Source organism: Oreochromis aureus, linkage group 16 (genome assembly GCF_013358895.1).
Source record: "Oreochromis aureus strain Israel breed Guangdong linkage group 16, ZZ_aureus, whole genome shotgun sequence".
In the NCBI taxonomy this organism is placed as follows: domain Eukaryota; kingdom Metazoa; phylum Chordata; class Actinopteri; order Cichliformes; family Cichlidae; genus Oreochromis; species Oreochromis aureus.
Genome location: NC_052957.1, coordinates 26,632,653 through 26,657,793, shown reverse-complemented (window position 1 = coordinate 26,657,793; position 25,141 = coordinate 26,632,653). Strand labels below are relative to the sequence as shown.

The following is a 25,141-nucleotide window of genomic DNA, read 5'->3' as shown; positions in this document are numbered from 1 at the left end:
TTGTTTAGTCTAACATTTTAGAAGCCGTGTCCCTGTTGTGTGTTTTGGATGTTATTATGTCTACAGAGTGAAGAATCTTCATTTGTCCTTGGGCTCCACACGTGAGTGTCCCAACAAACCTCACGGACATAAAGCTCTGTGTGACTCCAGGAACACCTACATAGGAGGGCCGTCCTTACTGTTAATGCTTATATAACATCATTAATCGCATGAAAACACCAAAGATTCACTTACTCTATGCTAGGGGTGTCAAACATAAAGCCCTGGGGCCAGAATCAGTCCGCTAAAGATTCCAATCAGTCCACTGGAAAGCTTTGGAAAATGTAAAGGAGGGGATACAATTTTAGACTTTTAACTGTAGTTTCCTATGTTTTACAGCTTTTTCTACTGAGAATGACCTCCTCCATTCATGCTACACCAAAGTGAATAAGTAATAGACAAACAATTAAATGACAGCAACGTCCTGTTTTTCCACTGTCAACTATAGAAACCTATGACTTTTACAATGGGCTGACAGTGGAAGGAAGAGGAACAGGACATTCTGTCAATGAACACAACACAAATTCCCCGTTTTATAATTGCAGGACAGTCTGCATATGAAGCCAACACCACTTATTCTATTTTTTATCATGTAGGAAAAACTGAGATGTACTGCTGAAAGTTCTTCCTTTTCTTATGTCAAAATATCTCAGGGATTAAATGTGTAGCTAAACTTCTTCACACTGACAGACAGAGTTTCACAGGTCTGGCCCACTTAAGATCAAAGTGGGCTGTACGTGGCCCACAATGTAAAATGAGTTTGGCATCTCTGCTCTGTAAAGGTGTTGAGTTCTGTGGCAAATTCGCAGGCAATTTTCCCCATGATCGCTCATTTTACCGAGCAAGACCAAGTTAGAGTCACGAGTTTTCTTATCCTAAATTATATTGCACAAGAGTCAACATATTTCCTGTTTGATACAATTAAATTAGGGCACATGAACAAGTTGTGACACGTCACACCACACGGAGGGAGACTGCACAGCCTACTGTCCTGCTTCCAAAGGGCACTTGAGCTGCATGCTCCCCAACTGCCAGTCAGTGGTCAACAGCCAGACCCGCACTGTGCAAGTCACTTCAGTTTGCAACTTTCAGTTCCACTTAAGAGTGAAAATGAATGGGCTGCTGAGCTGCGACCGTGGAGTGTAAGTCTAACATGCCCGGCGAGTGCAACAAAAGCGGCATGTGCAGCATAAGCTGTGACAGAAAGGTAGGTAGGCTATCTGAGGAGCCCCGGTTGTCCGGACTTTACCGGACGGTTTACGGTTTAGAAACATGGGAGGGACCCCGTGTGTGCACATGCGACCGCCGGCCAGAAGCCGCTGATTGCGGGCAGCTACATAAATAAATCCAGTGTTAATACCTGCGCCACACACACCGCAGTGCCCCCCTGTTACTATTACTAGCTGCTTAAATCTGGGCACCAAGTTCAGTCAAGGGCTGTCAACTTCCCTCCTGCACCTCCTGCACGGACAGGCTAGGAGACGCGGAGAGGAGGAGCGATTTAGATTTATTTTAAAAAATAATTTCTCTTCTGTATTGAGGGATGGCACAAACCGGAGCACAGCGACGCACTTTAAACGAAACACACAAGAGGTTCGTGTGACTCACCAGCAACACCAACGTTAACATTTTCGCCTCTCTCATCCGACTCCCGTAGCGATTCCAAGAGGCCATGATGCCGTTGCCACGTCTGGATACGCAGGCGCATTCGCTTTTCCACGGAATCTTGAGCAGGGCGCAAGGGTTTTTGGGAAATGTAGTCCTGAGCGGGGGAGGCAGCAAACGTCATGGGGGAGCTATTGCACCTGCTACCCCCCCACCCAACACACACACACACACACACACACACACACACAGGTTAGCACCGAGTGTAAGAACTGTAGTCTACGTGGTTTTTGTTTTTATCGGACTAATGCAGACATATTGAAGGACAATTAATTACACGAGGGGCTAATTAGTAAATTGGCTTGTGATTGAAAGGATCTTAATTAGCTCTTTATCAATTGGACTTCCACTCCTGCTGAAAAATTGGCTTGATGAAATGTGCTCCACAACATCTGATTTAAGCAACGTTTGGCGCAAGGTGAATAGAATAAAATATAATAGAACAGAATAGATGTGGAGATTTGTAGAAAATTGCGTACAGTGATAACACACTGTATAACTACAAAAAAGGGGCCAATCAAATACCCCGTTTAATCCATATACGTCAGTGAAGAATAGAACACAATAGACAGTGATCCTCTATAAACATATGTTTCTTTCGGATGTGCCCATCAAGTCTTTTTTGACACTAAAGAAAACACATCTACAGGATAGAATGACAGTGTTTTTAGAATGGAATTTGACTTGCTCTGATGTTATCCTTATTGTCATCTTGAAATTCAATAGTAAAGAAATTAAAAAGTTTCGTTTGTTTGTTTTTATTTGCATGTATTAGTTTTTGCCATTGTAATTGGCCTAGGACATAGCTAAGAATTTCCTGTAAATTTTAGGCTTGTTGAATGTAAATAGACTAGAGTAGTAACAAAACAGAAAAGTGTATAACCATAACTTGTGTTCCCTGTTTAAGCTTCGCTGTTTACTTGCCAAGCAGGGAAACACTCACATTCCCAGTGGACCTTTATTGCCCGGTTACCCCGACGGCAGGTAGGCTGCTGTTGCGTCCCAGACAACAACACGCAGGGCAAACCTTTCCCAGAAAATCCCTTTGGTCTTTTCTTAACTCAGTGCGGCTGTTTCTGCACTGGACATAGGCTGTGTTGCGACACACTCTGCTCTCCGGGGTGTCCGTGCGTATTTTCCTCCCGATTGCGCTTGCAAATCGGACTCCTACTCCCCACCCTCCTCACCACCCCCATTCCTCCACTCCTCCCCGCTCTCCCCCAACCCGGTGGTATCGTCCGACGGTAAAGAAGAGAGAGCGCAGTTGTCGGCTGCAGGTCTCTCGGAGAGGAACGCGCAGCGGCTGAGGAAACAAGACTAGAACCCGTCTCTATTCTGGCTCCACAGCTTAAAAACTGCGACTGTGATTCTCTTCTTATCTCTACCTGGCATTCTCATCAACTTAGGGAATACAAACATCTTACAAGGTAAAAGAAAAATCACTTTTCTCTTCTTTTCCACTGCAAAATACCTGGGAGGACTAATACAAAGCACTTTTTGGGTGTGTTGTGCACCAGTTTCCAGCTTGTATCCCGCTTCAGATTTACGAAATGGATTGCAGTTCGACTTTGACTGAGATGTTTGATTTTTGTTTTTTTCATATTAAAGGCAAATCAGCACAATAGCCTGCTGCAGCTTAGCTGACTTGCACAGATAAAATAAATAAGGGACCCTCCATCACTAATGGATTGGCTACTCGAAAGCTTTATTCAGCCATGCTGTGGGGTCCGTTTCTCTCTGGACCATTTTTCTATCAGAGCGGTGTTTGAGCAGTGGGGCTGTGTTTTTATCCTAAATGTCAGACACTTTGCGGATATCATCTTTTTCCCACTTTAACTGCTTGAGGCGAAGTGATTTGTCCGTTGATATAGCGTGTTATTCAGAGCTGCTCCTTTATGTCTCGCCAGTTTTACTTTCCACTCACGTTTCATCCCAGGATCAGAGGCGCATTTGTGGGCTGCAGGAGCTGGCTGTGCCTGCCACATTAGCACTGCCTCAAACTTACTTTGTGCTCCACGCTGTCCTGTAGTCCCGGTATACTGGCAAGAGGTGAACTTAAAAAAGCAACCTCGTTGGGAAACTTGTTCCCCTTGTTAGGAGATATGTTTGGGAAGGAAAGTGCATTTTTTGGGAGACTGTGCGCCTATAGTCGGCATTTCTCTTTTTAAATATTTGTGTGCGCGGTAACCCAATTTGGCGGTTCAAAAGTGTGGTGTAAAATCGACCACCTTGTCTTTTCTTCCCGACTGTGCAAGTGAATTTTATTGTCTGACTTAAATACAGCTAGTAATGACCTCATTGCTCATCACTTCCGATAACAGATTAACAGCTTTTACGCACGGGTTGAGCAGCCTTGCGCACAACGTTTCGGGTGTTTTGTTCTTTCCCAATCCCAGGAAACGTTAGTGAGGCTAATTCTGCACGAGAACACTCAGAAAATATTCATGAGCTTGTCACTTGGATGAATAGCTTCTCCATGTCTCCCCGATAAAGACACTTCAGATTTGTAATAGTTTAAATTGTAAAGCTGTCCAGGAAAACGCGCCCGAGGCTGCGAATTTCGACCAAAGAGATACCCTATTATAAAAGAAATAGGTCAGTTTCATTTTGCGTAAATTTGAGTTGATTATCCTGAAATGAATTGTCAAGAGCTCCAAAGCGGACCGTGTTGTAGCAGAGCAACAGAGGGCAGTGTTGAGCGGCACTGTACAGCTGTGGCGACACCTTGCCAGGTAACGTCTGCTGTATCTTGTGCTGGATCTGCTGTGACTACAGTTACAGACAATCTGCACGCACACAAGTTTGGTCAAATGAGCATGCAAAGAGACTTTTTTCATGAATTATTGCTTGACTGATTTTTCTTTTTGTTTTAATCAGTCGATCAAATGTCAAAAGCTTACGCACAAACTTTTATCTGGAGGCAGTTCACTGAGAACAGTTTTCAGAGAAATTTAGCGGCTGGAATTTTTAAGGCTTAAAATATTAAATCTTCCATTCCCCCCCGACCAAATTAATCAAACAGCTTATTCAACTGAAAGCTATTTTCCTGCAACAGCGACCATCATCACTGGGCTCTTGGAAGCTTTTGTGGTGCTGCACTCTATTCATCTGTAGCTTTTTTATGTTTTTATTGATCCCCAGTTGTTCAGTTTCTTCAGCATTGTAAATTAATGTATTATTCATTAACACTCAAATAGCTCTCGAATGCACCATGGCTGGTGTGAGTTTTGGCAAAGGTGATGATATAATCCTTTTTTTTATTGCAGCTTGTTTTTTTCCATACAACAGACAAGAAAAAAACTTATTTAATATCCTCAATTAGCTACAATTAGTAATCCACTAAAGACAGCTTCATAGTGGTAATTTCCCACTTCCCTTTCTGTGGAATAACAGGGATCAACTCCATCACAATCCAGTTATAATTGATCACTTCAGCTGCCGTAACAAAAGAATTTCCCAGATATGGGATGAATAAATTTGCCACATCATCTTATTTCATCTCATCTGATCATCAACCCACCCCCACCCCACATTGGCATAACTATTGCTTTTATTTTGTTCATTCATCAATATGTGTGAAACTACCATATCTCCCTCATCTTTTGATTGATATTCATCCATTTGACAGGTTTTGTCAGGCCCAGATGCTTGTCATATGGATCATTAACGCTTTTGTTATTTGGAGAGCTGTTTTTAGTATCCTGGGTCACTCCATTCAAATGGAAAGTAGGTTTTCATCTTTGATGAATTTATGAGGGCTCTTGACAGGTCCTGGTGGGGCAGAATCAGACCTGCCAAGCAGAAAGAGATCTGGATAACCCCCCTGCAACCTATCCCCCTCCAGCTATCCTCTTAGAACTACTCTACGTTCACTTTCCCCTTCTTTCTCATTTTATCCCCGACATCCATGTAGCTACAGCGCGTGGAAGTGTTTTGTTTTCCCAATGTTATCCAGGGGTCATGTATCTCCGTGGCATCTAATGGCGACATAAATAATTCATTTCCATTACCAAATATGATAGGTGTGGAATAGACGAGCCGGCGGCCTTTTCATCAGATTTTTAATGATGCATATTTAGACGGGGCCAAGTGAGATATTTCTGTTGTCGGGCATCATTTGAGATGCGGTGAACGGATATGAAAGTTTAATGTCCGGAGAACTTGATCTGTCCTCTCCTCCGTCTGACGAGGATGACACGCTCAATATGGTCTGACCATCGCAGGTGCGCGAGTGTTGCCGTGAGCACGTCTCGTCTAAAGCGATAACAGACGGATACAGATAAGAAGTGTGATTGTGTCGGGTTTGATGCCACTTTCCTCGCGCAGTTACCCTTCATATAGCTCCAGTTGTATAAAGATGGAAAAGGAGCTTGAAGGATAAAAATAACAATAACTCTTGCTGTTGACAGACTGTTTTGTCATTTCAAGGTGTAGGTTTTCACCATCCAAGAAATCAAAGCAGAGAGTGGAAACTGACAGCTTTCACAGAGCGATATCTCTGCTGTTAGTCTGTCATTCAGCTGTTTGACTTTTCATGCACGTCAAACAGGCTGTCCAGGACATCTGCTGCCACCCGTGTGAACCACACCTCACTTTATTTATGCACTCTTATCATCTTATGTCTTTTTTGAACCCTGACTTGAGAGTTCCAACAAAAAAAAACAAAAAACACCCCTAAAAACCAAAAACCCGTCTCTGCACTTTCAGGAAGGATGCCTTTATGGCTACAAAGTAATGAGTGGCTTGCAGAGGTGCACACTTCTGCCTGTTGGTCCTTATTTTGCACCCCTTTGTGTGTGTATGTGTGTGTCCTTGCTATGTGGAAGTAAAGAAAAGAGATTTTTTACAGTTTTAAAGTGGCCTTCTGGAGCAGGATTCACATGGTAATCAGGTCAGGGTGCACTGAGGAAAAACAAAGCTGTCCAAAAGCGGAGAGAGGGTGCAAAAGACGTGCTGTTTTCTTTCTTTCTTTCTTTTTTTTGTTAAGATATTTCAAGGAGTGTGAAGAGACACATGGAGAGATGCTGCCTTAAAGTGGCTCTGTATATTCAGAACACTGCAGCCACATTGGAGTGTCTGTTGCTCTCTGTTATGTTAATATAACGCCAGATTTGAAATAACAGCGTCAGACACTATGATTTGAGGTGGCAGCCCTCGCCTCAATACTCGCCGTGGTCTTTATACTGAGAATACAAAGCTCTGCTGCCGAGTCACCTGAATGCGATTATGTTGTCCCACAGTGCTGACATAAATGTTGCCATTTTCCATTCACACACACACACAGACACACACCGAGGCTCGATTGAGGTCCTGAGCCTCATTTTATTCGAAATGAAATCATTCCTCAGCTATGTGACAACTTAGAGAAACATTCAAATTTTGGCTCAGGCTTGTTTCTTGCTCTTTTTTTTCTTTTTTGGAGGTTGATGTGAGTGTTTTGTGGCCAATTTTACTGTCAGAAACAAACTGCAGCTTGACAGATGCACTTTGCCTCACCGCCGCCGCAGCACCCTGATGAGAATCTGCCTCTGATTTTTTTTTTAGCTCAGTCTTTTGTTAATGACAGACTCGGTTTGAGGAGGAACGTGTACTTGCAATAAGCAGACAGTTTGAGCCGTCAGCAGAGGGAGGCCGAGCGGTCTGAGCTGGTGGGTGGAAATGAATAATTCCACAGTGTCTGTCTGGGTCCCCTCAGCCTCCCCAGATCTCATTGTTTCTGAATGCAGAGTGTACTTGGCGTGGCCTTCACTCACGCTGTCTGGCTGTTTGTAACCTGGCCTTTCTCTGCTTTGACAGACAACCTCGTTGTCTGTGAAATCCGGTACGGCAGCATCGTCTCTGCCCCCTGTCTGCAACCCTGCTAATTAAAGCTTGATGCGACCCAACAGTCTCAATTTGTCTGTGGAACGTTATCATCATTGTTTCCCCCTCTGCTATTTACAAACAAGGAGAATAGAGATAAAAATGGAAAGCCTGTCAAGCAGGAGGAGAAACTTGATTTTTTTGAAGCTTTAAATGGTTATTGGAGTTTTAAATTAGCATGCAACAGATTATGTTTCATATTTTCCATATGTGAGAATTCGCTGCTTATCTTGTTGGCTGAAACATTTAAACTTTGGTCTTGGGGAGCTAGTGATGAACAGCCTCCGCATTTTCTAAGAATTTCCAGATTAAAGGATTAATTGGTTAATAAAATGAGGCAATTAACAAACTGCTCCTTAATAATAAAAAACAATTAATAGCAGGTGTGGTTTGAATAAAGGTGATTCTCAAACTTGCACTCGCACTCTGTTCCGCATTTGGAGGGCAGCTGCACTGGATGTGCATTCTTCCCAACATGAGAATATTCCGGGATTTCTGTCTTTTTCCACACGTTCTCATTGTTACCCCTCTTGGCCATTAGACGAGGTGTGCGAGAACGCGCGTCGTGAGCGAGCGTGCGCTCATACGCGCATGTGTGCATGTCTGAGCAATTTGATTTTTTCTCTTTGTGTGCATGCGAAGCGGACGTGAAGGCATGTGCCTTTTCTCTCCCATCCCTCCTCCGTTCAGCCTCGGCAAGGTCTGAGCAAAGCCGGAATAAAAGGGGAGCGAGAGGAGGAGAAAGTACTCCCACAGTTGATTTGACTATTGTGAGGGGGAGGAACACTATTTCCATTGATGCTCTGGATGCACGGCTCAAACCCCCAGAAGCTTTAGGAAGGGAGCTCATTCAAGGCTTGGTGTGACCCAGAGGACTGATTTGGAAGATGGGTGTTGAGCCCATTGTGGGGACGGTGGGAACATTGTTCCCATTCCACCGCTTTAATACTACTGTGAACCACTGGCTCTGTGAGATGGATGGGCTCTCAGGTTGTCTGTTTTCGCTCTAAAGACACTGGAGAGGTCTTTTATAGTGGAAGTCTCTTGAATCTTCCAAGTCAAAGAGATTGTTTCTGCACTTTCTTATGAAAGAACCTATTGCAGTTTCTAGATAGAATAGATTAGATTTTTGTGTTTGTTTTGGGGGGTTTTCTGTAAAAAAAAGAAAAAAAGAAAATGTAATTTGGAAAAGTAATTTTAGGATCTGCTCTCTTTGCTCTCAGAGGAATCATAGTTGAGTGACAAATCATTAACAGATCTGGCCATTGTTCAAAAGTAAAATCACATATATTTACCTTTGATTTTGTCATAGCTGCAAAGAAGAAAGAACAGGATGCTGTACCTCTGCAAAAACTCTAATATAGAAGAGATCAGTGTGTTGGCCCCAAGCCTCCACCTGCAAGTCAAGTCAGTTCGCATGAAATGGGTCAAGAAATCATAAATCACAATTTTGCTTTTGCTTTGGAACCTGTTCACATTCCCGCCTCTGTTATAACCTTTGATTTAAGGACAAAAGCTGCCCTTCAAAAACTGAAACAAACAAACAAACTTAGAACAGGGCATCAGACGGCACTGATTTCCTTTCTCAATTCCTTTGGCTAAAGCAAGTAGTTTGATTGCTTAAACCTTCTGGATGGTATTGAGAATGTAAGAGCACTTATTTTGAATGTCTGAGTTTATCTGGCATTACTCAGAGTGGATTTGGACTTTTTTAATACAATGCTGAAAGATCAGCGAACTACACAGAGGGGGTAAAGAGCTAAAACCTGCGGCAGTCTGAGGGGCTTTGAAAGCTAGAAAGAAGTTTGTGATTCCAGGTCTATGTAACAAAAACAAAACTGTGTATAATTGCAATCATCTTCATTTCCAAAAGACATTTGTCAAGTGATGAACCGTCTATCTATTTAAACTCCCAGGAGAAGAAGGCGAGCACTTCCTTTTATGTTGTTGATTGAACCGCAGCTCTCATGATCGTGATCTATCGAATCGTGCGAGAATTCAGCTGCCTTACAAGGTGACTTTACTGCAGTGAATGAACGCCATTCTTTCTCAACAGCCCCTTCACTTGTTTGTTTCCATGTAGGCGTTGAAGAGCACTGTCTGAAAAGTTGCTGCGCGCTTTCCTGTAGGTGTTTCTTTGAACCGAGATCTGGTAAAAAAGCAAAGCCTGAGCATGATGATATGTATTTTCATTCCTCTATGGAAGCATCTGGATTGCTACGTTTTGCCGTATAGAAATTCAGGTATGTGGAGCAAAATATAAACACAATGGAAATTGGTTCTCTGAAACCTGACCTAAGCCTGAACGAACAAAGCATAAATAAACCACGTTGAGGTCGACAGAAGTGCTGGTATTTTTCATTCATACACTTTAAACATAAAACTGGGGAGATTATACGACTAGGAGTCTATAAAAACTACACTCGGCTGTATAAAGTGTTCAAATATTGTTAAGTGGCTTCATCAAACTCATACTTTTGCTTTCGAGTCGTCAACATTCCTCTCAGGGATCTCAGGGCTTCAGGTATTTTGCTTCAAAAAGACCCATTGTGTGCAGCTTTTAGAAGCCTCTCCTAATAGACTAAGGCTCATTTTTACTCCGGCGTACCCTCTAAAATGATTATATCTCTCCAAATGGAGTCACACGGTGAGATCTAAACTCCTTTCTTGAGTTTGTGCTCTGTGAAGTAATAGGTTTGAAGGAGGCAGTGCAAACAAGGCTTAAACTGATATGCAGAGGCAACTCATGCACTCCTCATCTAGCTTTTTATTTACATGCTGACAGGAAATGGAACAACTATATACATTATTTGCTTTTGTTTGAGACTATTTGGCATGCTAAGAAGCTGCCATTATTCAGTATGTGACTTCAATAGTACCAGGGGCTTTGGAGACTATCAGATAAAGCTGATGAGAATTCCTGATGTGTTTACTTGACATTCGTTTGCGGTATTTTAGATTTTTATCAGCAGCCTCTGATAGGTCGTAGAACTGGCTCATTAGAAAGCGCAGCACATGCATCTCTGCCGGTCAGCAATCTGGCGTTTGTGAGCGCGCCTGTTTGTTTGTTTGAGTATCCATGTGTTTGTGTCCGAACATATGCGTGTCTGCTTCTGTTGTGTACATTTGCAGTAATGGCTAGAAAATCAGCAGCAGTTAGTGAAAGCGGGCAGCTGGTCTCCGATTATACTGTTACCCACATCCCCACATTCACGTAGCATGTATAATTGGACAACCACATGTCAGGATGCGATGTGCAGCATGAGCCTAATGATTCTGCAGCGCTAAATACGATTCAGTGGCGTTGTCCTTCTTCCAGATAATGGCTTGAAATGTAATGCAAGTGGAGAGGAGAGAATGACAGAGTTGTCCTGGGATCCTGAGAGCGCCGTGGGATAGTTGTCATCATTTTTATGAGTCTATGATGTATGAAGGTTGAAAAAGTCCTTATTATTGTACAGGAACAGTGAAAATATGGTTAATATTATGCTGCCATGATGTTACGTGCCGTGTAAGCGCCCACTCTTTCCTCCCACAAATACCTGAAACATTTCAAAGCATTTCCAGAACAAAGAATAGAGGACAGTGGAAACAAAAGCACAACTTTTCACTTGTAGCACCAGCTTTAGAAGGACAAAAGAGAGGACGTATAGGGAATTTCGAATGTGTTTTTCTTTTGATATAAGGAAATAACATTTTACAGAAAGATGGGAACATTATAAATAACCGTTTGACATACTGGTGACATCATCGCAGCGTATCTATGTAAAAAGTAAATAGGAGACAGAGTGTTAACATTGTACGTCCATGGGAGAGCACGCTGCGGCTTCCCAGTTGGCAATACATGCTAGGAATGCCACAAACACAACAACCCAGCTGATCGAGCCAGGTAGAGCGCAAACAGGTACATAAATAACTACACGTGAAAGTTCATGTCTTGTGTGTCTAAAAGAAAAAAACATATCAGCCAATATATTTGAATATCAGATTTTTAAACTGCCAAATATCGGTATCGGTATCAGTCGTGTCTTAAAAATCCTATATCAGCTGGGCTCTGCTTTGCTGCTTTGAACTAGTGGATAACGCCACGTCGACAACTCCAAAGCCAAGTATAGCTCCAGTAAGATCAAATGCGCTGAAGTGCACTGACACAGAGATCCCACATGCTGTTTTTTGTTGCTTTTTGATGTCTACTTTGTCACGCTGTTCGCCCTTTGTTTTTTTCTGATTTCCCTTTAGTGTGACAAGTTCACATTTCCCCATCTAAATGTTTTATGCAGTTTGTATTATCGCTGCCCTGACCAGATAACAAGAGGCATGCGTGTTGAATAATTACTTATCCCCTCAGGTACCACAGTGAAATCCGCAAAAAACCCTTTTGTTACCTAATCTTCACAGCTGCGTTATTCTTCTTCTCTATCCAAAACAATCAAGGCCTGCTGTCAGCCTTCTCCAGAAAATCAGCATATATAGACGTGTACTTTTACAAGACGCAGCACGGTTCTGAATTGAGAAATGAGGGACAAAGGGAAGCAACAACAGAGAGCATATACACTTATTTTGTGTGGCAGCTATAGACCTATTTCACATCTGAGGTGTCAAAACATTTCAGCTTTTTCAGAGAGAATCCGATCAGGCTATTATTCATTGTCTACGTCTGTTTTTTTTTTGGTTTTTTTCCTGTCTGTTTGACCTGCGTAGCAATGAGCACTCAGCAATACTCCAGCTTAACCTGACAGACTTTCAGGAGAAATTATTCTGCCGTGTCTTTTGACCTTTTTGTGTGGCTCTTGCCAGAAATCTCTTGGTTTTAAGCCAACAAGCAGACCGGAATTTGTTCTTTTTCTCCGCCAAAGTGGCTGATTTGTGATTCATGCTGCGTGCGAGCTGTATACGCTCAATTCTGGATGTGAGGCTGACAGGGGAATAGTGCTGCAAGACTGTAGCCTTAATTAAGGACTCATTAGCTAACAGGTGCTGAACACTGAGAACATATACGAGCACAGGTCTGAAATGAGCGTAACAGTAAGTACTGTGAGTGCAGGCCCTTCAGATTGTGACCATGGTCCTTATTTGAAGTTGAACATTGAACAAAGGTTGCTGTGTCTTTGGCCAATGACAAGTCTGACGGGCAAGTCAACAAAGTGGAGCAGAAAGCACGACGCGTCTACGCTCTGCCCCCTCTGGCTTTAAGTGTTCAATCATAAACACATTTTTGTGCCCCACTACCTCTACAGCACTGCTGAGTCGGGTACGCAGTTAGCTTTGGTTACTATGGCGATAGAAGTGGCTCTCGGTGGGGGCAGGAGGGTCTGCTTGAGACTGAAGCAGAAAGAGAAAGAGAGGAGTGTGACAGTGATTAATGTCCTGGCAGAAACAGAGACAGTCAACTCTCAGAGCCCCGTTGTCACCATCAGAGTATTAAAAAGCACGCCGCGCCCAGCACCTCGTCTCAAAAGCACCAGAATGGCTGGAGGTTTAATCACAGTCATGTGAATTATTTATTACATAAAAATCTATTACTTTTTGACTTGGTGGATGAAAGCGAGAGTAAATTGAAATGTTGGATTAAGCCAAGAAGGAAATGAGATTCACCTGCGTGTCTCCTAAAATCAATCCTCTCCATCCCGCTGATTAATGGCAGAACATTTGTCTCAGCATCTTGCACTGAGGTAAATGCATCTTATTCCAAAAACGTCAAACAAGTCGAAGTGGCCTTTTTTCCCCACCCCCGGGTGGCGAGGGGAGAAGGGGCTACTGTTGAGTCACATGGCTCTCCGATTACCGTGCAGCCTGTTAACAAGGAAGCGAAGTGATGGAAGACCGTGGGCCAAGCGTCTGCATGATAGAGATAAGCGGCCAACTGTGCATCCTCTATCCACCACCGCATCCAACCCCTCCACCCCCAACAAGAACACTCAGGAAATACTATGCCTGGATATTTAACCAGCAGGGTTCAATGATGGAAAAACTTTAGTATGTGGCTATATTTGCACAAAAAAACCCCACTCACGTGCACAAACCCTCCTTGTATTGGACACACTTTTGTATGGGAAAAAAACTCTTAAAGCTTTGTCACGGTGACTGTCCCTCTTTCATGTGGCCCACCTGGATGCTTAGGCCAATTAGAGCTCCTTTTCAGGATCTTGTTCTCTTCCCGGGATTTTGCACATCACTGCACTTTTCCTTCCTCTGCTTCTTTTTACTCCACCAACCCGCTGCAACACTGTGGCTGAAATCCTCTGTTGGGTCACTATACTGCCCAGTGTGTGAGCGTCACGTACTGCTGTTAATCTCCTTCAGTAACCTCTGCACCTGGAATCCATGTCCACCACCTACAGACATCTTTTGCTCTCTGTTACCTGACCCTCTGGGTTTCCATCTCATGTTGGTTACAGTGCAGTGACAGTACAGTGCTTGTGTGAGACCTTTTTAAAAGGCATAAAGAATTGGCTCCACATATATAGGCAGTATTTCAAGAGATAACATAACCTTGCAATGTTCCCCAAACCTACAATGCTTAATAAATTTATTAGACCACCACCCAATGTAAGGTTTATGTTTAAATTAACAGTATTTCTGCAATAGTTAATCCACCAGCATGTGCAACCGTTTTAATCCAAATAATATTTTTAACTCTAAATGATAATTATTGCTGTTATTTGAAAAAAGCAGAAAAAAATAGTAGAGCACAGCATTGTCTTGCCAAATTACTGTTATTTATGTGCGTTTCTAAACACGCGTGTCAGACAGTTTTATTTGCGTTCTCCTGTGTTTCTGACAGGTGCTCTAATAAATTTGTTAAGCACTGTATATAGCTTCTTCAATGGACTCCAGTGCAATAAATGGGAGGCTGGGTTTTACGTTTTTAATTTCTGTTTACAAAAGGCTTAAGAAACACAGCAGGAAAGCAGTGGAGCACTTTCTAGCTATGTGTAAATCAGATGGTGGAAGTTTGATGGCAGAGTAAATGTCTGCCCCCACTCACAGCAGATTGCTCTTGCTAGTGTTGGCCACCAGCCCCATTCATCACCCGCCATGAGCGGTTTTCTTTTAAGTATGGCTCAGGTCCCAGCGGAGGTTTTGAATGTGTAGTGTCCCTCTGAATGCTAAATGTATTGTTAAACAGACATTTGGAGCAAGGACTGAGAACACCTCATTTATTTATCTGTGTGTGCTCTCATTTATGTCTCAGCTCTCAGATTTTTTTTTAACTCTTTCACCCATAAAGACAACATTTGATGACCTCCCCTGTACTCACAAACCTCAGTGTATATCAATAAAGATGTGGTTTGAGGGCCGTTAGATTACTCTCAGTAACTCTATAAGCAGGTCTAAAATATGACAGAAACCACTCAATTTAGACAAGAGCTTCAAGGGCTACTCCTAGTAGATTTTCAAGGGGTAAAGAGTTAAATTAATTTCAGACCTTCACTTACTAGCATTTAAACTTTTCAGCGACTGACTGTATATAAAATAATCACATAACCATCACGATGTTTTCTGGACTAGATTTTGAAGCCTCTGTGTTTTTGTGTGTTTTAAGAATTTGGACGAGGATGATGTGATAAGCTATTGCTAGCTAGCATGCTTGGTTAGCAAGCTGCACACATTAACTGTATGTAAAGCACAGACACAGATACAGATACTTACCACTTAGCTTTCAGTCACACACACAAAGGGGGGAATTGTGCATTTCCTGACCAGTTTCTGGGAGTTGGTGTCAGTCACTGTGACACTGATAGCTAAAGCCTACAGCCCTAGAGACCAGTCATGCACAGCTAGACCCTGGCCTAGGCGAGCATGACTAGTCTCGCCTAGACTGGTTTAAGTGGAGTCTTTTGGCAGTCGCTAGCATAAAACTGGTCACCAAAAAACGTCCTCGCCATTGCTTTAGTTGCTCACAGATTGCTGTGGTCGCCAGTTTGCATGGAAGTAAACATGCAAGTTTTTCGAAATGTGTTGATTGCAGCATTAAATCATTAAAGTTTAGTTTGGGGGGAAACTTTCTCTATTTCTGGAGGCGAGTGTTTGCAGACAAGCTGGAATTTGCCATTAGTTGTCAGCCACATGTCACATTTTTCAGTAAATACTAGAGGCTCAAGCTCAGGTGTCATCATGTGACAAAGATGTATAGTGTCAGTAAGGAGATAAAATGTGGCTTATATGTGAAAAAAAAAACCATATTGAAGGATTGTTTGCTGAGACAAAAACATGTTAATACCTAGAATGAATATCAGCAACACCAGTGAAAAAGACTGAGGAGTGCAACTTAAAAAAAGCAGTAACACGAGGGAATAATTTTAGATTTAGGCCAACATGCATATCCTAAACAAGTGAAGGAATAAAATGCATAAACAAATTATGCTGTGAGGTATTCCCGTCACATTTTTCTCTGTCATAATGCCCTGCTTGTCCCTCCTCATTCTAATGTGTCCTTGTAGTATCTTAAACTATATCAATGTCCAGAGATGTGACCTTGTTATTTCTGTGCCTCCTCTCAGCTGCACTGAATCTAATTTACATCTAACCCACAAGGCTTTATTTACTTGATTACACTACAGTGGTTTGGTCTGTTAACACAAACCTGGCTGGATGAATGGTGGGATGGTGATGGAGGCAGGCAGATGAATACTTACATCACGTCACTGCAACAGCACTGGCAATTACCACGGGGTCAGACAAGCCTGTGTGTGTTGTTTAGACACATGCTGCTCTCTCATTTTCTGTGGTGCTCTGGTTTCGCCTCTCATTCCAGCTCCTGTGAATTATGTCGCCCGTGGGGACATGGGAAAGAAATACTCTTCACACAGCTCTCTCAAACAGCTTTTAAGCTGCAGACGTGGCTTCTAAAAGTTTTAGAGGCTCTGAAAGACTGTGAGACATGTTGTGATGCGGCAAGCACAATCAGCAGACGCAAAGAAATAGGGCTTGGGCACACAAACTGAATCTCCAAGAGCACCTCAGATTGCGTTTTCATGGGCAGCAGAGCAAAATGCAAAAAGGCCTGGCAGAAGTTGAATAGAAAGAGGAGGGTGTGGTGACTTACAACCTCCTCAAGCAATGAGACTTTATACTGTTTGTCCAAAAGTCTGAACGTTTGCAGCTTTGCCTGATGTCTGGCTGCTGCAGAGTGGGACAATGTAAGCACGCATCACCACAGATTCTGTGCCAAAGACAGATGTTGGGCTTTTAGTTAAGCCTTACAGTGACAGGAGAAATTAATAATGAAATAAAATGTGACAATGTGATACATTTCAATAGTAGAAGATGAGAAATTGATAGAAAAGTTTGAAAGGAAGCCGTGACACTCAGGATTTATGAGGTGCTGTAATCCTAATTGTCCAACATAGGAAACAACAGAAAACCAAGTTATAAGCGGCGGGTCTCAGGTGGTTGTAGTTATTAGCAGAAGCCAGGTGTCTTTTGCATACTCTCAAGCTGCCTGCACTGGTCATGAAGATAGGGTTCTTTGACTCAGACAGCAGGCTGGCGCAGCTCAGAAGCTGTTATTACATGCCCATATCTCAGTTTACACGTGGAAGGGTCTTCTGTATGCAGAGCTCACCCTGAAAGGACAGATTGTTTAGCTATCAGTGTTCGCAATACCCATAACCTGTGGCTTGCAGCAGGTGGAAATGGGTTCATGGCACCCAAGGCTGAGTGCATCTTTGGATATGAATTTGTTAAAACTAAAATATCTAAAGTTCAGCAGTGGTTGAAACTCATACGAGTTTGGCTGGAATGAAAACTTTGCACTACTTCTCCTCTACTCTTAAAAGAAAAAAGTGTTTTATTGTTGGGATTATTCTGTTTGGATAAGGCATTCCACATTAATGCTCGAAGACAAGCATGAAGATGTGATTGTAATAACCTCCACTCTTCTTGGAACACTTTAATTCTGGAACCTTTCTGTGGGGGAATTAATCCCATTCAGCCGTTCGATCATTACTGTAATCCAACGCTAATGTTGGCTGATAAATCTTGGCTCGCCGAGAGCATTCCAGGTGTTGAATGGGGATCTCTGAGCTCTGTGCAGGCCAGTCGAGTTCCTCTGCAACAAAACTGGGACAAGCATTTCCCCGTGGGCTTGGTTTGGCTTATGCACAGAGGCGATGTGGTGTTCAAACAGGAACACGTCTGGGAAGGCATTGCTTAAACATCATTATATTTATGGACTTTATTTGATTGGGATCAAAGGATTTTTAACCACTGGGCTATTTTCTGTGGTTCGCTGTCCCATGTGTATGAAGTGCATATGTATTAAACATGTGGCATGGTGCAAGATTCCAGTTAACACTCACAGTTGGACTGGAAACTTGTTTCTCTTAGCTTTATTCGCAGCAGAGTAGCCTGCTCCAGTCACCCTCGATGCCCCCTGCTGCTTTGACAGCATGCCCCTGCTGGCAGGATGCCCAGACATCCTTAGCGATTTGCAAATCAGCAGTGGTGGCGGCCATGCCCACGCGTCTTTGACTTTGCCGAAGATGTGCTCCTATTCATTAAGACAGCACAAACGACAGAGGGCCGTTTGTGCTGTGGGGTGCGAGGGATAACCAAGACATAAAACACGGGCCCGTTGGTCAAGGACGGCCAATTTGTGTTGGCTAGACTTCATTTAACTTTAGGTGTCATTTCTCTGTCCCTTCTGTTTTGTTTCTGCTTCTTTGTGCCTCTCTTCCGTGTTGTCATTTGTTTTTGCGTGAAGAAAGTAAGTGCAGGTGATCTAAATGAGCGTTTTCCAGTGGCCGCATTTTTCTGTGATGGATATTTATTAGCAGGAAGCTCCTGGTGCGTCTTCAATTCATTGCTCTTCCGCGAGTTGTGTGTCTTGGATTAGTTTCATTTTAGATTCAATCAAAATCTGATTTTTTTTTTACAATCTTTCACTGGTAATAAATGCGGCACCCTGGATCTGTAGAAGATTTGAATGGACTTGCATTTTAACTTTTTGTTTTCTCTTGTAATTTCCACAAGCAGCAGGTGTTGCAAACAGAGTCTGACAGCTAATAGTTTTGAGTATTCAGAAACTCACTTTTAAACTCATATCCTACAAGAGTTTGCAAGTTTATGAAGCAGAGCATCAGTGCATCTGTTGTTTAAATCAACCCAACAAAGCATGAACTCTCCCTTCCTCCCACAGTCCTATTGGATCAGGACAACCGGTGATTCTAAATTGCCCATAGGTGTGAATGTCTGTCTCTATGTGTCAGTCCTGCAGCAGGTTGGTAAAATATCCACGGTGTACTCTGTGGCAGCTGGATCCAGCCCCTTCTTGATCCTGAATTAAATAGGTGGAAGAAACTGAATGTGTTCAGTAAACTTTTTTGAATGTTTGCCGTCTTATTAATGGATGAACTTAGTCACGCCGCCATGAAAATACAGGGAAAAATTGCAAGAAATCTTGTTTGCCAGCTGGCTGGAGACTTTGTGTGTGAAGTTTCTCCCTGCGTCTCCAGCTTGCTCCAACAGTCCAAAGACATGCATGGGTTATGTTAACTGACAATTCTATATTGGCCGTGTGTCTCTCTGTGTTAGCCCTGGTGTCGCTGTTTTTGCCCCGTGGGAGCTGCGTTCGGCTCTGTAGGCAGTGTATATGTTAAAACAGTCTTCTCTCTGGTTTTCTGTTCCTGTTCTTATCAATGAAATGCTTCTACAACTTTGGAATGCTGAATATTAACAGTATATAGAACAACGATAATTCTATTAGCTTTCAACAGCGAGATCAGTGCTGTCAAACCCTGATGAAAAATACTTGCTGAATGCTGACAGGGTATTTAATCTTTTCGAATAATTGTTTTAATATTCGACAGTCCAGCAGTGGATACCCATTAAGTTGAAATGTGGACACAAAACCTGTGATCATTTTCCCGGGTTGCATAAAAACTGAAGAAAAAAAATCACTGTTAAAAGGAGAAAGTAGTTTTTTAGTGGCTAACTTGGAATTATGATGGAAACCTCTTCTGTAACCCATTGAGCTGATATGGTTCCATAATTTCTAAGTACTGTAGTTTTAGATCAGTATTAAAAGCCATAATGGTGACATTGTGATGACTGAGGCAGCTCAGATCTGTGATGCAGCAGAATGACCTGGGGTGCTATAAAATATTCTGAAATAAAAAGACCCTGGCCTGAATCCAGCATCATGGCCCTGCATCTGCTGACAACAGCCATTTGATACTGAGGACAGAGGACAGGACACTGCTCTTTGCTACTGTATACGTGCATGTTTATGTGTTCCCTCATACTCCCTGTGATCTAGTGTGGTGACTTTAGCCTCCAGGGACAGCCAGACAGCTAGCTGGCACAGGAATGTGACAGAGGCTAAAAGACTTATGCCACCTCAAGCCATCGTCTCCCTCCGATGCCACTTCTCGTTTTTGTCTTTTGTTTTGGTGCCAGACTCTAAATACACCACAGGTGGATGATTTCAAAGCACACTGTAAAACCCAAGGCTATGAGTGAGGAATCTAAGATGCACAACTGACAAAAATGATCTTTTTTTTTTTTTTTTTTGCTGGCTGATGATAAAGGCATTACTATCCATTCAGCCTGAGTGGAGTGATGCAAAATATGCGCTCTGGAGCTATTGAGAAGCTTTGGTTGTAAAGCATAGTTTATCTTGTTTGTGGTTTTTATGTCTGAATGACCATATTCTTCCTAAATTGCTGCTTTTCTTTGGCTCTGTTGCTGACTGAGTCAAACCCATTTCATGCTTATTGTGATTGCGGTACATCTATCACAGCACATCACTCAGCCTCCATAGCTGTTTGTGGTTTAGTTACACAAACCGCAGTGGCACTTTGTTCAGTGGCTTCTTTATAATCCCTTCATTTAAAGGCTTTCCTTCAGATTTCTATGAATTAATATTAAGACACCTTGAGACAGTTGTATTGAAACTGCCCGTAATCACACATTTGAGCTTCAAAGAAGGCTTTCTTAAGCTGAACAACATATCCCAACCTTTAATTTAGCTCTGAGCACTTAAATTGTCCAATCAGTTTGGATTTAGTGACTTTAAAACCTTAAATTTAGACAAAATTATATCACAAAAATCAAGATTTAAATAAATGTCAGTCATTAATAAAAATAAGTAGGATATTGGCCTAAAACTGTCAATGATCTCACTATTAGATCTTTAGGTTTATAGAAATATTAATGAAATTTTTCACCTGTAAAACAAACAAATAACAAATTTATTAAGCAAAGGTTGCAAAACACTGAGGCCATTTTGGGTTTTTTTTGCATAAGAGACACTTGAAATACAGTAGAGCCTGCTGCCCTTTTTACAAGGCCAGAGTGATATTTAGATATTCCAGCAGCTACTGCAAGCTCAACCGCTGATCAGAGTGTAAATGATAATCTCATGAGTCAGGAAACACTAATGTTATTGAACCTCCTCTTAAAATTTGCAGCTGCGACAGATTTGATGCAACAGAGAGGAAACACATGCTACATAAATTTTAGCCACACTAACACAGAGAAGCATTTCTTCAGTGGCTGTGCCATGCCTGGCATCCTTCAAAAAACAGCAGCGGCTGCATTTTTATGCTGTAACAGATAGGCCTCGGTCCTGGCACACAGCCCTCCAGGGGAGAAAATGACTTAATTAACACTGCTATATTATCTAAGTAATAGCCACACTAGGTTTTTCCTATGACAGATTGCTGTATATTAACATTTTGGGTCCCCAAGGCTCTGTTTCTAATTGCTCTCTGTAAAAGCATCCAGTTGTTGGCTGTTAAGTAAGCAGGTTTCGTTACTTACTAACGGGGAAGAAAGAAATTATGCCATATGAATGTCACTGTTTCAGAGTGGGCAAAAGTATCAGCCCACAACTGTTAACCTCTGAGTTCAGGTGTTTTCAGTCCTGTTGAATCAGGTGTGTAAAATCGAGCACCTAGCTGTACGGTCAGCCTTTACACACATTTGTGAAAGAAAGTTTTGTAATAGGATCCAACTATTGCAACAAGTGAATTTGTGAAATTTCTTCTTTTTGAAATTTCTCATGCAGACTTAATAATTGCAAAGGCCTAAACCTCTTCTGGCATTAACATCAGCACAAGAACTGTGCACCAGGAGCTTCGTGGCATGGGTTTCCACTTGGGCTGGGCCATATCATAGCTCACTGTAATACCAGTATAATGTTAAGCAATGATAAGAAAATGAAATCTCGTGATAGAATATGGGTAAAACGCGCATGCGCAGTGCCTTTGTTTTTATACGCACATGGTGGAAAAAGAATGGCGGCGACGGAGAATGAGAAGGGTGAAAGCGGAACGTCGAATGAAACAGATGAACCAGAATTGGTTTGTAAAAATGGTTCAACTTCAGTGGTGTGGAACTGGTTTGGCTTTCGTCCCTCAGATACACACCAAAGTACATTTTTTGGTAGAGCATGCAAGCAGGCCGTTATTACCGAACTGATTTTATGTGGCGCTCAAAAATCTGTCAAAAATGTTTTAGTACGGCTTTGCTAAGCTACGATGCCGCACCGCTTGATCGATTGTCGGAGCATTACGGCTACCGTAGTCGGGAGCCTCGCAGAGTAATACTACTGTGCTTCAACATAATATTACCACATTGTGTGTGTATAACCTCTTTTTAAGTTTTGTGGATATTACACATGGTTATGCTGAGGATATGTCGGCCAGTTTCCACTGGAAATGCCTTTTGGTTAAACTGTCAGCAAGGAATTTGCATTTGCACTGTTAAAGTTTTATAAAGCTTTAATGCACATAAAAAACAGCTGCTTGTTTAAGTGAAAATACATTGATGGGGTTTTTTTGCACTAATAAAGTTGTGGAGTTGTAAAGTATTTTGTCTCGCGTCAGTTATATCGTTATCGCAAATTTTCAAATATATATCGTGATAAATATTTTTGGCCTTATTGCCCTGCTCTAGTTTCCACGTATAAGTGGCCCAGCACTTTTGTCTATCCAGTGCATCTATACAAGGTTCTTCTTGTCTCCTTCTGAACCTTTTTTTGCCTTTTCTGAGAACATTGTTCTTTCTCCTTTTTGGTGCTGTCGACTTTCTGCAGTGAGATTCTGTAACTGGTGGCAATGTGAAAACTGGTCCAATTGGTTATGATGGGGGCATTTCATAGCAATTACATTGAGCTAGCAACATTTAGTTTATGATCAAAACCCTTCTATTGCCACTTTAATAACAAGTTGTGTTTGTTTTTAGATTTCAGTGTTTTCAGGCACTTTTGAATGACTTTATACCCCCCGTGTCCCCAAGAACCAAGAATTGTTTTGCAGCAGCCTCCTAGATGCCATAAAGTGAAATGAAGCAGAAATTGAATAAGGGTGGTTTTAAAGTTGTTGGAGGCAACACTGGCCTCATTCACGCCAGATTGTATCCCAGCAAGCTTTGATCCGCTGCTTTGAGAGGCCTGACAGAAGAGGGATGCTTAGATCACAACTTTGATTGCTTCACAGAGTTGTGCTCGGAAATGTTCTTTCTTCGCCCGCCTGATGAAACCTGAATTAATAATGTATCACTTGCAAACTACCTTGTGTTGACTCGTGCAGGTTGTGCAGAGGGCACCTTAAGTTTGTTTAAAGTGTTGTCAGAAGTAAGTTAATTATGTTGTGTTAGCTCAAACATTTTGTCAGAGTGGATTGGGAATCAGTTGGAAGCAGGCTTTCAGAACGCACACGATACCCACGCCTATGCACGCTCAGACAGTGTAGCACGCTTTAGTGCTTCCTTTTATTCCCCCCCTCAGGCCGAGCTCTCTTTGAACCCAAATTAATAGCCTTCTTTACTGCATCACATATAATTTGAACCTGTCTCTCCGTTCTGCAACTCAATCTTAATTGCTAAGTACCTCCATTTCAAGAGTTGTTAAGCAAACTGCGTGTATGACGGATGAGTCTGTGACAGTAAACACCAAATTACTTCATCAAACGCTCTTTCTGTCTTCCCGGTGCCTTTCAAAAAGTCAGGAACTCTTTGCTGTCGTCCCAGGAGAAGAATTCGATAACAGACAGGGGCATTGGTTACCTGCCACTTTCCTTTTTCTTTAGTTATATCGTCACAGCTCGATGATGAATGGGGGTTTCATTTCTGCACTTTAAAAGATGGATCGGGAGCTTGATTTCTCAGCCCCTTTGCATGTTAAACGGTTTAATTCGTGCTCTCTTCCGCCCCTCTCCTTTTCACACTTTCCACATTTATCTCTGTCGTTTGTTCTCCCCTGTTTACTGTGTATCATCCTTTTAATCACAAACTTGCTTTTTAATTCCTGACCATGTCTTATTTTCCCGTCTGTCCGCCGCGCCGTTGCTTTTCATTCCTTGCTTGATGTCTCTCTCTTACCAATTTTCTCCTTTTCACTAAGCCACTTTCATTTTTTTTTTCTTTTGGCCCTTTCACTCTCTGCTCCAGGTGGGATTTCCATTGATTAAAACCAGACGTGGCCTGCACTTTTGTGTCCAACTGACCAAGCCCAGCTCACTAAGATGAATCACCTGCAGCCCTTTTCTATCAGTCTGCACTCCTTCCACATCCATCCCTGACTCTCGTGGCTGCCGGCTCTAAAATGAAACGAGCCCCAGACTGATTGCATTTAGTTTAAGGAAACAATAAGGTGTTTTAGTGTGTTTGTGTGTGTATATAGGGGTTTAGTCAATGAAACCACTGGTGCTTGAGGGCCTCTCAGCTTGGATCAGTGTTTTTTGCTTAAATCTCCCCCCAAAATGCGTAAAATCAGTCTTCTCTGTTTGAAATATTGAGACGCTGTAAGCTTGAAAGGTTTGGTCCTTCGAGTATGGCAGCCGTAGTCTATAGTGGCCCTGAGTGCTTGATGGACTGAAACTTGAGAAGAATACCCAGGCAAATAGATAAAACAAAAGGAAACTACAAAAAAAGTCTTGAAAAATTTGAGCAGCCTTCAGAAAAAAGCTACAAAGTAAGGGAGACTCCAAATACTGAAACGCTGGTAATAACACAGACTGCAACAGAAATGATATAAAGGTCACTGAAAAGTAACCGTGAATTATCGACTCTGTTAAACCTCCTGAACGCGTTGTTTAGATGCTTGTTGCACAGATCTGCTGCTCATCCTGCAGCAGTTGTGTTTTTCTTACATTGCAGAATTTGTCCCACGATGTAATATATGCAATGTCAGATTGGCAAAGATGCTTTCTCACTTTTTGTCTCTATGAGTGGAGTTAATTCAAGCACACTGTAGTGTAAATGAAGACCATCCGGTCATTCAGCATGCTCACCTGTATGAACCGAACTTTCTTTCCAGAGCTATGCTACTTTCAGTTGGATAGAATGAGACTGCGATAGCTTTGCTAACATACGGATCGACAACATAGACCATGTGACCATAGTGGAGGGTGACTCTGGGTTGCCTAGACCTTGAGTTCAAATCCAACACAACAACAAGCAACAAACACAAGGCACCTTTGAAAAAAAACCTACCATCCCATCAAAAATACAAAAATGTGCTACTTTTCGCCTGTTGTAGTTTTTAGTGGTTTGAAAAGCATCCCTCAGTGACACGAGATGTTAATGCTACAAACACATTGATTTTACAAACAGCAGCATGCTTCCA

General features: G+C 42.3%; 2 protein-coding genes across 6 annotated transcripts in view; one reads left to right on the top strand and one right to left on the bottom strand.

Annotated features, from left to right (window-relative positions):
• pdia5 (protein disulfide isomerase family A, member 5) overlaps positions 1-1,726 on the bottom strand; it is a 71,279-nt gene extending 69,553 nt beyond the window's left edge. The window contains exon 1 of the mRNA XM_031732917.2: positions 1,648-1,726. Coding sequence (XP_031588777.1) covers positions 1,648-1,713 — 66 coding nt within the window. The 5' untranslated portion in view covers positions 1,714-1,726. The remainder of the gene's footprint in view (positions 1-1,647) is intronic.
• Positions 1,727-2,925: 1,199 nt separating this feature from the next.
• Positions 2,926-25,141, top strand: part of sema5ba (sema domain, seven thrombospondin repeats (type 1 and type 1-like), transmembrane domain (TM) and short cytoplasmic domain, (semaphorin) 5Ba) — a 174,610-nt gene continuing 152,394 nt past the window's right edge. For 2 of the 5 annotated variants that reach the window (XM_039600235.1, XM_039600234.1), the window contains exon 1: positions 2,929-3,131. The gene's annotated coding sequence lies outside the window, so the exon portion shown is untranslated. Of the gene's footprint in view, positions 3,132-25,141 lie in introns of all 5 variants that reach the window. The other 3 variants (XR_005608683.1, XM_039600236.1, XM_031732919.2) reach the window with 3 other exon arrangements.